Genomic DNA, 12,780 nt, shown 5'->3' with positions numbered 1-12,780 from the left:
AAAAAAAAATTTTTGACATCTTTATTGGAGTATAATTGCTTTACAGTGGTGTGTTACTTTCTGCTGTATAACAAAGTGAATCAGTTATACATATACCTATGTCCCCATATCTCTTCCCTCTTGCGTTTCCCTCCCTTCCCACCCTCCCTGTTTTTTTAATTTACTTTTGTAAGTGTACAGTTCTGTGGTTTTAAGTACATTCACACTGTTCTGCAACCATCCCCACTATCCATCTCTAGAACTTTTTCATCTTCCCAAACGGAAACTCTGTACCTGTTAAACACCAGCTGCCCGTCTTCCCTTCCTTGCAGCCCCGGGCCTCCACAGCTCTCCTTTCTGTCTGTATGAAGCACACCACTCCAAGTACGTCCTATAAGGGGAATCGTGCCACATTTGTCCTTTGGTGACTGGCTTATTTCACTGAGCATCGTGTCTTCAAGGCTCATCCATGGTATAGCATGTGAGACGCTGAATTCTTAGCTTTATTTCATGTTCGTGAATTGAAATCAGAATAGCCACTCATGACTTGTGGACATGGACGATGCAGCTCGTGAAATGTGGCAGAGAAGTTGTTGACTAGAATGGGGAAGGAGAGGCCCCCGTCTGGGACGTGCAACTTCTGTCCTTCAAAGAGAGCTGAGTGCAGTACAGTCCCAATCAGGGGACTTTGGGAGTTGGGATGCAGGGGCGTCTCCAGGGCGAGGTTTGGTGCAGAGCTGAGGCTGGGGGACTCAGAGAGCTTGATGTGGGGTGGTGTGAATCGGGGGCAGCCGAGAACGCTCAGGCCAGTTTGAAAGTCGAGTGTCCAGGTGTCCTGGTGTAAAAGAGCCGCGCTTCTGTCACCACCCTATGGACTCGCCTGAAGTTCCCCCCTTGCCCTCCCTGTGTCCTCTGAAAGACCCCCCACAGGGGTGGGTTGTGGGAAGGGGCTCCCCGAGGGTCCCTGCTGCAGCCCTTGACCCTGCCCCTGGCCTGGGAATGCAGGTGGGGGGCAGGCAGGAAGCAGAGGCCTCCCAGGGGAACCTGCAGGATCAGAGTAGGGGCAGCCGGGAGCCTGGCCTCTACCAGGACCTTGATCTAGACGTTCCCAGCTATGGCCTTGGAATTCCCCGTGGTCCGTTTCAGTCACCCGTTCATCTCCTAGAAAGAGCCAAGGCTGGGAATGGAGACGATGGCCTGGATGCTGCGAGAGAGCAGCTGGAACTTAAAAATACGTTTGCACTGGACGTTAGAATGAAGCTGCTTAGAGCCAGGGCTCTGCTCTCAGCCAGACCTTAGTTTAAACCCAGAGTTGGTCGCTTACTAACCTTGGGTAAGCCTCTCAGTTTCCCTGAGCCTCTGACGCTTCATCCGGAAAAGGGAACTTGGGGGGTTTTATGAGGATGAATTCAGGCAACGTGAGTCACGTTCAATAAGCTCTCGGTAAATGTTAAAAGGGCAGAAGCGAGTATTACAGTTACTCTCAGTCTTTAACTAGCTTTATCCCCCCATTGCCTTTGCAGGCTGTAGACGGATGTGTGCTTCCTGAGCACACAGGGTGGAAGGGGTTCGGGGCTCTTCTCTGAGGCCACGGGACCCTTCTGGAGAGTCACCTCCGGCTCTCTCGTTTCAGTGCCAGCGGAAGACCCTTCCTGCTCTACGTGGGCCTGGCCCACATGCACGTGCCCCTGTCCAGGAACCTGCTGTCAGCAGAACCCGGGGGTCGAAGGCCGTACAGCGCGGCTCTCCGGGAGATGGACAGCCTCGTGGGCCAGATCAAGGACAAAGTCGACCTCACAGCTAAAAACAACACATTCCTTTGGTTTACAGGTGAAGAGTAGTAAACCCCAGCCAGCCCCACTCGGATCTAATGGATAAAACCCCACACACGCCCCACACGAGAGCAGGGTCTGGGCGAGTGACCCTCTCCAGCTGGGCAGGGGGGCTTGCCTTGAACTTGGGGCCCTGCTCGCATTCGTTGGCCTGCGTGCTGAGCACCTGTCCGTTGGTCCGTTGGAAAGGCTTTGCACAGAGAGAGCGGGTGCCCTGCTGGCCCCTTGGGTGTTGATCAGGGCCATCCGGGTATGGCTGTTAATTGTTAATGAGTGACTTTGACATTGTGGACCTCTGTAATCCTCGGGCAATTCCAAGAGTGCTTCTTTACCGTCTTCCCCCATCCCAAAGGTTGCCACCGGTCAGCAGGTCACATCTTCTGGCTGAGTGGCGCTGGACTAGTGAGCTGTTTAAAGGGCCCACACAGGCATCACTGGTCTCGGGTCCCTGTCTGGAGCGAGAGTGGTGGACACTTGGATTTGAATCTCTACTCTTGGGAAAGTTACTTTATTTATTTTTTATTTTTTATAAATTTATTTATTTATTTTTGGCTGCGTTGGGTCTTCGTTGCTACCCGCAGACTTTCTCTAGTTGCGGCGAGCGGGGGCTACTCTTCGTTGCGTGGGCTTCTCATCGCAGTTGCTTCTTTTGTTGCGGAGCACGGGCTCTAGGCACACGGGCTTCAGTAGTTGTGGCTCGCGGGCTTTAGAGCGCAGGCTCAGGAGTTGCGGCGCACGGGCTTAGTTGCTCCGCGGCATGTGGGATCTTCCCGGATCAAGGCTCGAACCCGTGTCCCCTGCATTGGCAGGCGGATTCTTAACCACTGCGCCACCTGGGGAGTGCCAGGAAAGTTACTTTAACCTCTGTAAGCCTCTCCTTCCTCATCGGCAGAATCAAGCTAACAGTGAAATCTATTCCATAGCACATTGGGGGATCAGGAGATCACGTATGTGTGCATCATAGGGGCTCAAGAAAGAGTTGCTGGGGCACTTCCCTGGTGGTGCAGAGGTTAGGTCTCCGTGCTTCCACTGCAGGGGGCACGGGTTCTATGCCTGGTCGGCGAACTAAGATTCCACATGCCATGCGGCCAAAAGAAAACCACAAAAAACAAAAGGAAAGAAAAGAAAAAGTTGCCTGGCTGAAGATAATGGCAATGGAATTGCTGAGCCCAGATCCAAAGGCAAAAGCCTCAGTGTGGGGCGAGCTCGGGGCAGGACAGCCCACCTCTCTGGAAAGCCCATCGGAGGCAGCCCCCTCTAAAAGGTCCTTCAAGGGTAGGGTTGCATTTGTTTTCACAGGTCCTTTTTCTCTCCAGTCCCCTGCTGTGCACAGGGATGTGGGAAGAGAGAGAGAGAGAGAGAGAGAGAGAGAGAGAGAGAGAGAGAGAGAGAGAGAGAGAGAGAGAGAGAGAAAGAGAGAGAGAGACGAGACAGAGAGAGAGAGAGAGACACGAGACAGAGAGAGAGAGAGAGAGAGAGAGAGAGACGAGACAGAGACCGAGGAGAGAGAGAGAGAACCGGGCAGAAGCATCCTCCAGCCTGTTGACTGCTGCGTGTTGCTTTTTTTGGTTTCTAGGAGACAATGGCCCGTGGGCTCAGAAGTGTGAGCTGGCAGGGAGCATGGGGCCCTTCACTGGATCGTGGCAAACTCGTCAAGGTAGAGGCTCACAGCTGGGGTTGGGGCATCTCCCCGCGGGTGCTGAGTCCGGGCTGGGGCATGAGATCCGGCCTCTGGGAGGACCAGTTTATAGCCGGGTCTTGGGACATCATTGTGAAATAGGGACAGATTACTCACAGCCACTAGCTCCCAGAAGAGAAACAATTTGGAGCGGAGAAAGTGCGTGTTCACCCCAGGGGGTTCCCTTTCCTTCCCTCCTAGGGCGTCGGCCCGCTGACAGGCAGCCCAGCAAGTATGCTTTGCCTCTACCCTCACCCTCATGTCCTCAATCTTCCTCCTTGCTTTCTTTTCTTTCCTTTTTTAAAAGTCATCCCTCCACCCATCCAAACACTAATTCATTTCATTCATTCAAGAAATATTTCGTGCACAACTATGCAAGGTTTCTGTATGCATTAGCTCTAAACCTTAGTGAAAGGCAGGTAGTAATCACTCCACTTACAGCTGAAGAATGAGAGAGGCTAAGTAACTTGCCTAGAGTCACACAGTTTGGGAGGACGGGGCCAGGCTTGCTACCAAGTTAAAGCTGGTGATCTTCCCACTACACCGTACTGCCTCTCTTTATGTAAACACCCGTCAGCCCTCAGCTCAGCGCCCATCTGCTGGGAAGGTTGCCCCAAAAGGACCTCACTCTCTGAAAGAGCAGTCGTGCTGGGGACAATTCGGCAGTATGGACCAAAGTCTTGAAAAATATGCATGCTGGGCGATGCATTAATTCCTCTTTTAAAGAATTTGTCTTCAAGAAATAATAAGCCAAGTGCACAATGACGTATGTAAAAGAACGCTCGTTGCAGTAGGTTTTTCTTGAGAAAAATAGTTAGACGTAACCCAAGTGTCCAGCAAGAGAGGAGTGCTCAAAGAAATTATGATACATGCATTTAAAGAAACACTAAGGAGCCACTGAAAATGGTGCATATGACTGACCTGGAAACAGTTACATTAAATATTTTTCAGTGAGTAAATCAGGTCACAAAACCATATGTAAAGTACGATTTTATTGTATAAAACTAAGTGCATGTATTCTCAGAAAAATCTTGAGAGAGGCAACAAAAGGTACTGATAACAAAAGATTAGCAGTGATTACCTCTGGGTAGGGGAGGAAGGGTTTAAGTGTAGTTATTCCCACTTTTTTTTTTTTTTTTTTTTTTACCAATTAAAAATTTTTTTAATTAATTTTTTTAATGAAAAACTTAAAATAAAAATTTCAGAAGGTGCTTGTATCCGAGGGGTGCAGAGGTGGACTTGGCAAGATTATGCCTTGGGGCTGGGTTTGCCATGCTGTCTGGCTGGCTTCTGACCTGCGGCCCCAGCTGTGTCCAAGTCGGAGGACACGAGTTCCCTTTCAGATGACTGGCAGAATATTCGTAGTTACCTAGAAGCTAGAATTTTCGTGTGTCCCAAGGCTAGCTGTGAGAAGGAAGTGCTTTACCCTGGCGTCCCTTGGATCAGATCCCTTGAGAACTTTACAGGTGAGTGGCTGCTGAGCTGTGACCACATCATCTCGTGTGTGGACATATGTGGTGGAAGTCAGGGAAACTGGGTGCTGCCCAGTGACCAGACCACTTCATCCATCCCTCTGGGGGGTGGCGTTCCTCTGTGCATGGATCTCTTTGGCCCATCCAGTTCGTTCAAGAGCGCTGTAATTTAGTTCTCGTTCCTGGAGAGCTGCACCAGGAAAAGATGCTAGGACCCAAAGTGGTGGCTGCAGCCACAGCCTAGAGAAATACAGTGCCAACTGGGAGTGGTTTTTTTGCATTCGCTGATGATAATTCCTCCTCTCTGTACCTGGGGTACCCTCGGGCCAGGCTGCCGTCTTCAACGCTCAGTTACAAGAGCCTGGAATCATTTTTACTCTCAAGAGTAAAAGCCCTGAAGGCACAGAGACCAAGGTTGAGGGATAAAAATCTGTCCGTAAGAGGCCCCTCTGTGGGGATCTTTCTGTTTCCTAAGAAGACGACCTCTGATCTCCTATCTGAGGACCTGCCTTATCTTTTCTCTTCTCCCCCTTAGGAGGCAGTTTTAAAATAGTGAACCAGTTTACGGGTGTGGACTGTAGCCCATTCTTTGAGGGGAGGACTTTATGAGAAACACATGTATCAGCAGAGCGTAGCCTCCTTTCCTTCTATTTCCTTCTACTTGTTGAGCACCTACTATGTGCCAGGAACTGTGCTCAGTGCTGGGGACACAAAGATCAACAAAGCCCCGGCTTTAAAGAATGACGGTCTAGAGCAGTGTTTCTCAGACTTTAACGTGTAGATGGTCCCCTGGGGATCCTGCACCCAGTAGGTCTGGCTTGGTGATGGAGATGTTGCATTTCTAACCAGCTCCTAGGTGATGCTGATGCAGCTGGTCCAGGGACCACTCTGAGAGCCAGCAATTTGGGATATCCACATCTAGCGCCCTTCGAGTCTAGAACTGTCAGATCTAGACCAGTGGGTTATCAGGTGAGGTCCCAGGACCAGCGACATCAATACCACCTGAGAACTTGTTAGCAATGCAGATTCTAGGGCCTCACCCCAGACCTACTGAATCCGAAACAAAGTTGGGGATGGTGTGGACAAAAAGGAGCACAAGTTGGTGCAGCCACTGTGGGAAACGGTATGCACAGTCCTCCAAAGATTAAAAGTAGCGCTACCACGCAATCCAGCAATCCCACTGTTTAGCTGAAGAAAATGAAAATACGAATTCCAAAAGATATATGCACCCCTATGTTCATTGCAGCATTATTTACAATAGCCAAAATATGGAAGTGACCTAAGTGTCCATCGATAGATGAATGGATAAAGAACACGTGGTGTATGTATATATAGACATTTCTATTGAGTCAAAGATGATAAATAAAGGGGAGCGAGTGACAGTCTGCAGGAATCTCCCCGCATTCAAACAGTGCCAGGGAGGCCTCAGCGAGCTCTACTCCAACTGTCTTGTTGGCCAAAGAGGGATCTGAGGCTGAGCGGGGCAGAGGGCTTCCCCGGGGCCAGCCATCGACTGAGGGGCCACACGCTCTGACCACCACCCGGCTCATTCCTCAACCCACATTTTCACTGTTCTTACGCCCTGTTACACCCGACTGACTGCCCAGCTGTCTGCAACGTCCTGTCTTACTTCTCTGCCCCCTCCATGGTTGTCAGGGAGAACCTCGTTAGCCCCTGTGACAGGGGCTCCCTTATGGGAGGCAGAGTGGAGAGATGGAGAGAGGGTTTCGGAGGCGTGATTCTCGACTCAGCTCAGGACCTGGTGCCTGGCGGCCCCTTCCAGCCCTGCGTCCTCCCCAGTAAGGGCAGTGGAGACCCGCCTCGCAGGACGGCGCAGGGCCAACTGGGACGCTGGCCGGGAGGTGCCTGGCCTCTACTACCCCCATACAACTCCATCTCTTCACTCCCAGCCGAAACAAACTGGGGTGGGGGAGGGTTCCCACAAAGAGAGTAATTGGAAGAAATGAGCTGAGAAGGGTTTTCCTGCCCAAGTACACAGGCACCTTAAGCAGCATGAGGGCCACTTCCCAAGAGTTCTGGGCCGCTGGTTTGGAAACTGCTCCGAGGCCGGACTTCCTTCGTGTCAAGACAACACCCTTTGTGGGGGGCAGGGCCTTGCACAAACGTTGTGTCTGGATGTGGTATCTGTGGGACACAGCACTTGCATTTGTGGGGGGACTGGATCTGGTTACCTTTTTCTTTTCCCAGGAGATCTGGAGACGCACTTTGCGGAGGGGTAAACACTTCCCCTTCCTCAGTCTCCAAGCTGGCTTCCCGTCAACCTCTCCTCGCTGCCCAGGCCACTGCTGGGGGCTCTGGGAAGGCGGGCAGAGCCCTGGGTGGCAGGGGCATGGCCAGGGGACCCGGGTCACGGGGGAGGGGCTGGGGGGTCCCTCTGGGCCACCTGCTCTTCTTTGAGCAGGTTCCTTGTCAGTGGGATGCCTGTGTATCCTGCTGTAAACGGGGCCAGTCTCGGGAGCTGGTGAAAGAGAGAAGGCAGTCAGTGTTTTTGCGATGGAGCAGGACAAACAGTGCCCAGAGCCCTGCTGCTTTCTCCCCACAGCCGGCCCAGCGCATCAGGCCACACGCTGCCTCCCCTGTTCCCAGGGCCCCTGGGCTGCCCCCCACCCCTTTCCTGGCTGAGCCACTCTGCTCAGCTGATGTGATGAGGCAGCGTCTCCTGCAGTCATCCCTTCATCCCGTGCTGGAGTGAGGGTGCTCCACCGGGCTTGGCCTGCGTCCTGTAGGGGTGAGGAGAGACCGAACCGGGGGCCAGGGGGCACAGCAGGGCCGCTGCCGAACCCCAAGCCCGCGGCCCCCCTGGTTGCCAGCTGCCGGCCTCCCTTCCCTGCTCCAGACCTATTTCCTCTCCGGGACAGAACCAACACCTTGTTTGTCCCCTAACTGACGGCTCCTCTGTCTGGAAAATCTTTTCTTGCTTTATTTGAAGAACAGAACTGTTCCTTCCTCCCCCCCTGGTGATGAGGAAACATGCTGTTGAATTTGGCATCCTTGGCTTCTAGGAGACCTTGGTTGTAACTTGATGCTATCAGGTGGTTACATAACCTTTCCCACTGGGAAGCGTGCTCTACATCCTGGGCCTTCTGTCCATTTGGGGCAGGGGGTGGGACCGAGAGGGGTCCAGGTTCCTTGTCAGTGGGATGCCTGTGTATCCTGCTGTAAACGGGGCCAGTCTCGGGAGCTGGTGAAAGAGAGAAGGCAGTCAGTGTTTTTGCGATGGAGCAGGACAAACAGTGCCCAGAGCCCTGCTGCTTTCTCCCCACAGCCGGCCCAGCGCATCAGGCCACACGCTGCCTCCCCTGTTCCCAGGGCCCCTGGGCTGCCCCCCACCCCTTTCCTGGCTGAGCCACTCTGCTCAGCTGATGTGATGAGGCAGCGTCTCCTGCAGTCATCCCTTCATCCCGTGCTGGAGTGAGGGTGCTCCACCGGGCTTGGCCTGCGTCCTGTAGGGGTGAGGAGAGACCGAACCGGGGGCCAGGGGGCACAGCAGGGCCGCTGCCGAACCCCAAGCCCGCGGCCCCCCTGGTTGCCAGCTGCCGGCCTCCCTTCCCTGCTCCAGACCTATTTCCTCTCCGGGACAGAACCAACACCTTGTTTGTCCCCTAACTGACGGCTCCTCTGTCTGGAAAATCTTTTCTTGCTTTATTTGAAGAACAGAACTGTTCCTTCCTCCCCCCCTGGTGATGAGGAAACATGCTGTTGAATTTGGCATCCTTGGCTTCTAGGAGACCTTGGTTGTAACTTGATGCTATCAGGTGGTTACATAACCTTTCCCACTGGGAAGCGTGCTCTACATCCTGGGCCTTCTGTCCATTTGGGGCAGGGGGTGGGACGGAGAGGGGTCGGGGTTGGGGGGGACTGGGGGAGGGAGTGAGGGGCGAGGGAGGGGCTCTTGGCCCCGGCTGGGGGCAGGGCCAGCTACTGGGGACCCAGTGGAAGTCAAATGATGTCCCCTGCCGGGCTTGGAAGTCCCCATGCCCACACTCACGGCCGCCCCAGGGCAGCCAGGGTCCTTTGCCCCAACAGAGGCCTGGCTGCCCTGTGTTTCTAGAAAACTAGTGTGTGCGCTCCGGGCAGCCTTGACAGAGGCATGTATTTATATTTAGAAATGAAGCCTCTGCTTCTTTAGAAGGTTATAGAGCGTGTGCTCCTCAGAACACGCATGTTCTATCCGAGTCACAAATGTAAATGCCTTGAGGGGCCAGGCAGGTAGTATAAATGAACAACTGTTTGTTTGTGTCCATTGTGGCCAGCATTAGGGACTCGGTAAATCAGATCGAGGGCTCTGACTGACAACATTCAAATTTAGTTTAAAAAGAAATATGACTCGTGCCAAACCAAACTGTCAGGGGGCTGAATTCAGTGTATGTTTTGCCAGGTTGCAGCTTCTGCTATTTTCTCTCTGTAGGTAGTTTTGTTTTGTTTCTGTTTTGCTTGGAGTTTCTTTGGATGGCATTTATTGGGCGCTTCCGTGGCAGGCGCTACGCCAAAGGACCTTGCTTGGAGCTTTATATACATTATCTTGCGTAACTTTTCCACCATCCCATGAGATCAGTACAGTCATTTCCCCCTTCACAGCTGAGGAGGTGGACGTGCAGTGACAGTAAGAATCCTGCTCAAGGCCTCACCGTGGGAGGCGTCGTCCCGTTTACCTTATTAATTCTTCTCAACTTCTGGTCCTCAGAGACTGGTGTCAGGATGACTTGGACACAGACCCCACCCAAGACTTACTAAACCAGCATCTCTGGGTGTCCTTCTGGCGGCTCCATGTACTAAGAAGTTTGCCAACCTGTGTATTAGCCACACTGCCTTTCTGACTCAGGCAAGCATCGCATTTGGGTCCTTTCTGGGAAGGACCCCGTTCCTAAGCGTAGGTCGTGGTGAGCCTTCCTCAGGCTGCCCTTTCCTCCATGCATCATGGAGTGGCATTTTCCTCTGCAGCCAGGGAAAAACAAGCAAGCAGTTTCATGAATCACGGTTCTGTTTATATTTTGGTTGCTGAGGCTAAATATTTATGGCTTTAAGTAAGAGGTTCTGCCTTAATTAGAGTCATAACTAACCGCAAGTGCACTGAAATGCGTTTTCATGACCATCAGACTTGCGTTTCTCAACAGAAAGCCAAACGCGATGGACCCTTTTGATGTGCCAGTGCCTCTGATCAAAGTATGAAGGTTGCTCTCAACTAACGAGCAGCTTTTGAAATTAAAAAGTGCCTGTTTGGCTTTGTGGACTTAGCTATTGTTCTTACTCACTATAACACGGAGGGTCACATTCACACTCCGGTGGCGTAAAGTTATAAAGCTGTGGGCCGTATAAAACCTGTCATTAAAAAGCACATAAGCTACAATTAGCTTCAAAATGCATTGTGTCCACTTTCTGACTCTGCTCCTTGCTCTCTTCACCCTCGGCCTGGAACGGGCGCCCTCTACATTAACTCACCAGGAGAGCTTTACAAGGTACTGGTATCCAGGCCCCACCCCCGGCCAATTTAAATCACAGTTCTCTGGGAAAGGGACCTTGGCATGGGTATTTCTTAAAAGCTAGTGATTCGAATATGCATTCGGGTATGGGAGCCACTGTCCTAAAAAGTCCTAGAAGGTTTAATGGCTGAGGGTGCTGGCTGTGTGGTTAGACTTGGATTCAAATCCTGACTCTAGTGTTTCTTTGCTGTGTGACCTTGGGCAAATTACTTAACCTCTCTGAGCTTCAACCTCCTCATCTGAAGAACGAGGATAACAGGGCTTAGCTCACAAAGTTGTCCTGAGGATTAAGGGAGATGATGCCAGGAAGCACTTAGCATTATAGGTAGGTGCGCTTAGCTTGGTGCTTAGGAAGGGCTCAATCAATAGGAGAAGTTATTGTTACTGTTACTATTGTGGTTAACGGAGGATGGGTTTCCATCAGTAGGAGCAGGTATCACTGGAGAACATCAGGGGACCAGGGCCAGCTGCTGTGGGTTTCAGTGTTTGCTGGTGCAGATGAACCACAACACTGTTAGATGTTTCTGATAATCAGATGCTTGGTTATCAGGCATCCACCCTGGGGACCCACAGAGAATGCTGGTCGGATCTTTTAAAGTTGGCCCACCCCTAGCAGTGCCGATGAGATACTGGAATTTGGAGTGAGAAGGTGTCCACGCTCTGGGGGATATATTTTTTATAATTGCTTACCCACACTCTGGACTCTTTTAAGATAAATTCCTTTTGAATACAAGGCTTGTGGGCATGGCTGGAATATATAATTGTGTCTTTCTGGTAAAGCCAGAACCCAGGGTACAGCCAGGTACCAGCTGGCCAGTCTTGACAACATAGAGGAGGGATTGCTCTCTGCACCCCAAGTGTCCACACCAAGCCGCTTCTCTCAGCCAACATTTTCCTCTCTTTGTCCCAGTTCCTGATTCTCTGCAGGGCACTGTCCACTCTGTTGACGTATACATGTTTTATAACTGGCCGAATTCCTTCTAACCTCTCCAGCTTTCAACTCTCTGCTGAAGTAAGGCAAACGCATTGACATATTTTTCTCTGAAAACGAATTAGGAAAGTTAATCGTCTGAAAAAGAACAGTACAAAAAAGATTATGGCAAATGAGCAGAACCCCTAGTGGTGAAGACCAATTAGCAGATTTATTAATTAGGGGCTAGTGCACCCTTCTGGAAACACCCTGGAGGCGGAAACGCAATCCTGGTGCCGACTCTGTACTCTGGCGCCTGTGGCCCTAACACAGTGCAAGCCCCTGGCTTGGGCCTTCCGGTCGACCCTCAGAACCATTGGCTTGTTTCTTCGAATTGAAACCTTCGCTTTCCCTTAGCATCTGGCCTCAAAGGCTGAGCAAGTTCGTTTGAATTTTGTGCTCCGTGGACTTGCAAATAAATGGACTCCGTATTTTCACCCACCTATTCCCCAAGCTTCCATAGAAACGCCCCTCGTGGGTGGTGGTGGGGATTATCTGCAGAGTTTCCGCACGTGCGATGTTAGATGCTCCCTCCCGCTCCTTGGCCTTCAGCTGGAGTATAAGTCATGCATTCCAAGGCTACGTGGGAGTGCGATTTATGCTCGCTGTAGCTCTGGAGTCTCTGTTCCATATGCGTGAATAATTGGGAGCGGGCTCTAGGTATTTATGGCCGGCGTGGCTCTGGACCGGAAGAAGGTATGTGAGACATCTTGGGCCAAGTCAAAGAGTTTCCCCTTCGGTCCCCCACACAACTCCACTTGGTTCCGAGAGCCCCACCCCTAAACATAAACGGTCCATAGACATGAGTTGTTTTGTGTATCGTTTCTGACTTCAACCCTTGGGGGGACTCCAAAGCTGGTTAAGAAAATTCCCCAAAAATGCCGAGCATTTCTGGTGTCAAAGGTTCCATTTGCTGCAGGGTGAGTGCAAAGTGACAGCAGCCTCGGTCCTCTCGCCCCCTCCCTCCCCATCGTTGTTCTCGCCAGCCAGACATAAGGATGTTGCATGACCATGGTATGTGTGAGACACACACAGCGTTTGCCTTGGAAAGGCTCTCTACACGCTAACCGTGTGGAATTCCTGGCTCAGCTGGGATGAGGTCGGGGTGTGTGTGGGAGGGATGGGCATGGTCATGGTTATTTCAACGCAACACGTACTCAGGATGTTTCCATAAGGCATGACCTCATCCCTTCCAGCCTGCTGGTCATCGTTACACTGGTGGTCACTTTTGACTTGGTGGTTACAAAAATAATTCCTTTAATTACCCAGTGGAAATTCGTAGATTGCACGGAGATTGTTCTTACCGCCCCCTGAGAGGTAAGAGGTCGGAGCTACCACGACATCGGAA

The 12,780-nt window shown here is 51.7% G+C and overlaps 1 protein-coding gene across 1 annotated transcript in view; it reads left to right on the top strand.

Annotated features, from left to right (window-relative positions):
- Positions 1–12,780, top strand: part of ARSG (arylsulfatase G) — an 86,408-nt gene that overhangs the window by 53,031 nt on the left and 20,597 nt on the right. The window contains exons 6-7 of the mRNA XM_007455268.1: positions 1,613–1,809; positions 3,388–3,468. Of these exons, the coding sequence (XP_007455330.1) occupies positions 1,613–1,809; positions 3,388–3,468 (278 nt within the window). The remainder of the gene's footprint in view (positions 1–1,612; positions 1,810–3,387; positions 3,469–12,780) is intronic.

Source organism: Lipotes vexillifer, unplaced genomic scaffold (assembly GCF_000442215.2).
Source record: "Lipotes vexillifer unplaced genomic scaffold, Lipotes_vexillifer_v1.1 scaffold664, whole genome shotgun sequence".
NCBI classification, from domain to species: Eukaryota; Metazoa; Chordata; class Mammalia; order Artiodactyla; family Lipotidae; genus Lipotes; species Lipotes vexillifer.
This window is presented reverse-complemented; position numbering and strand designations above follow the sequence as displayed.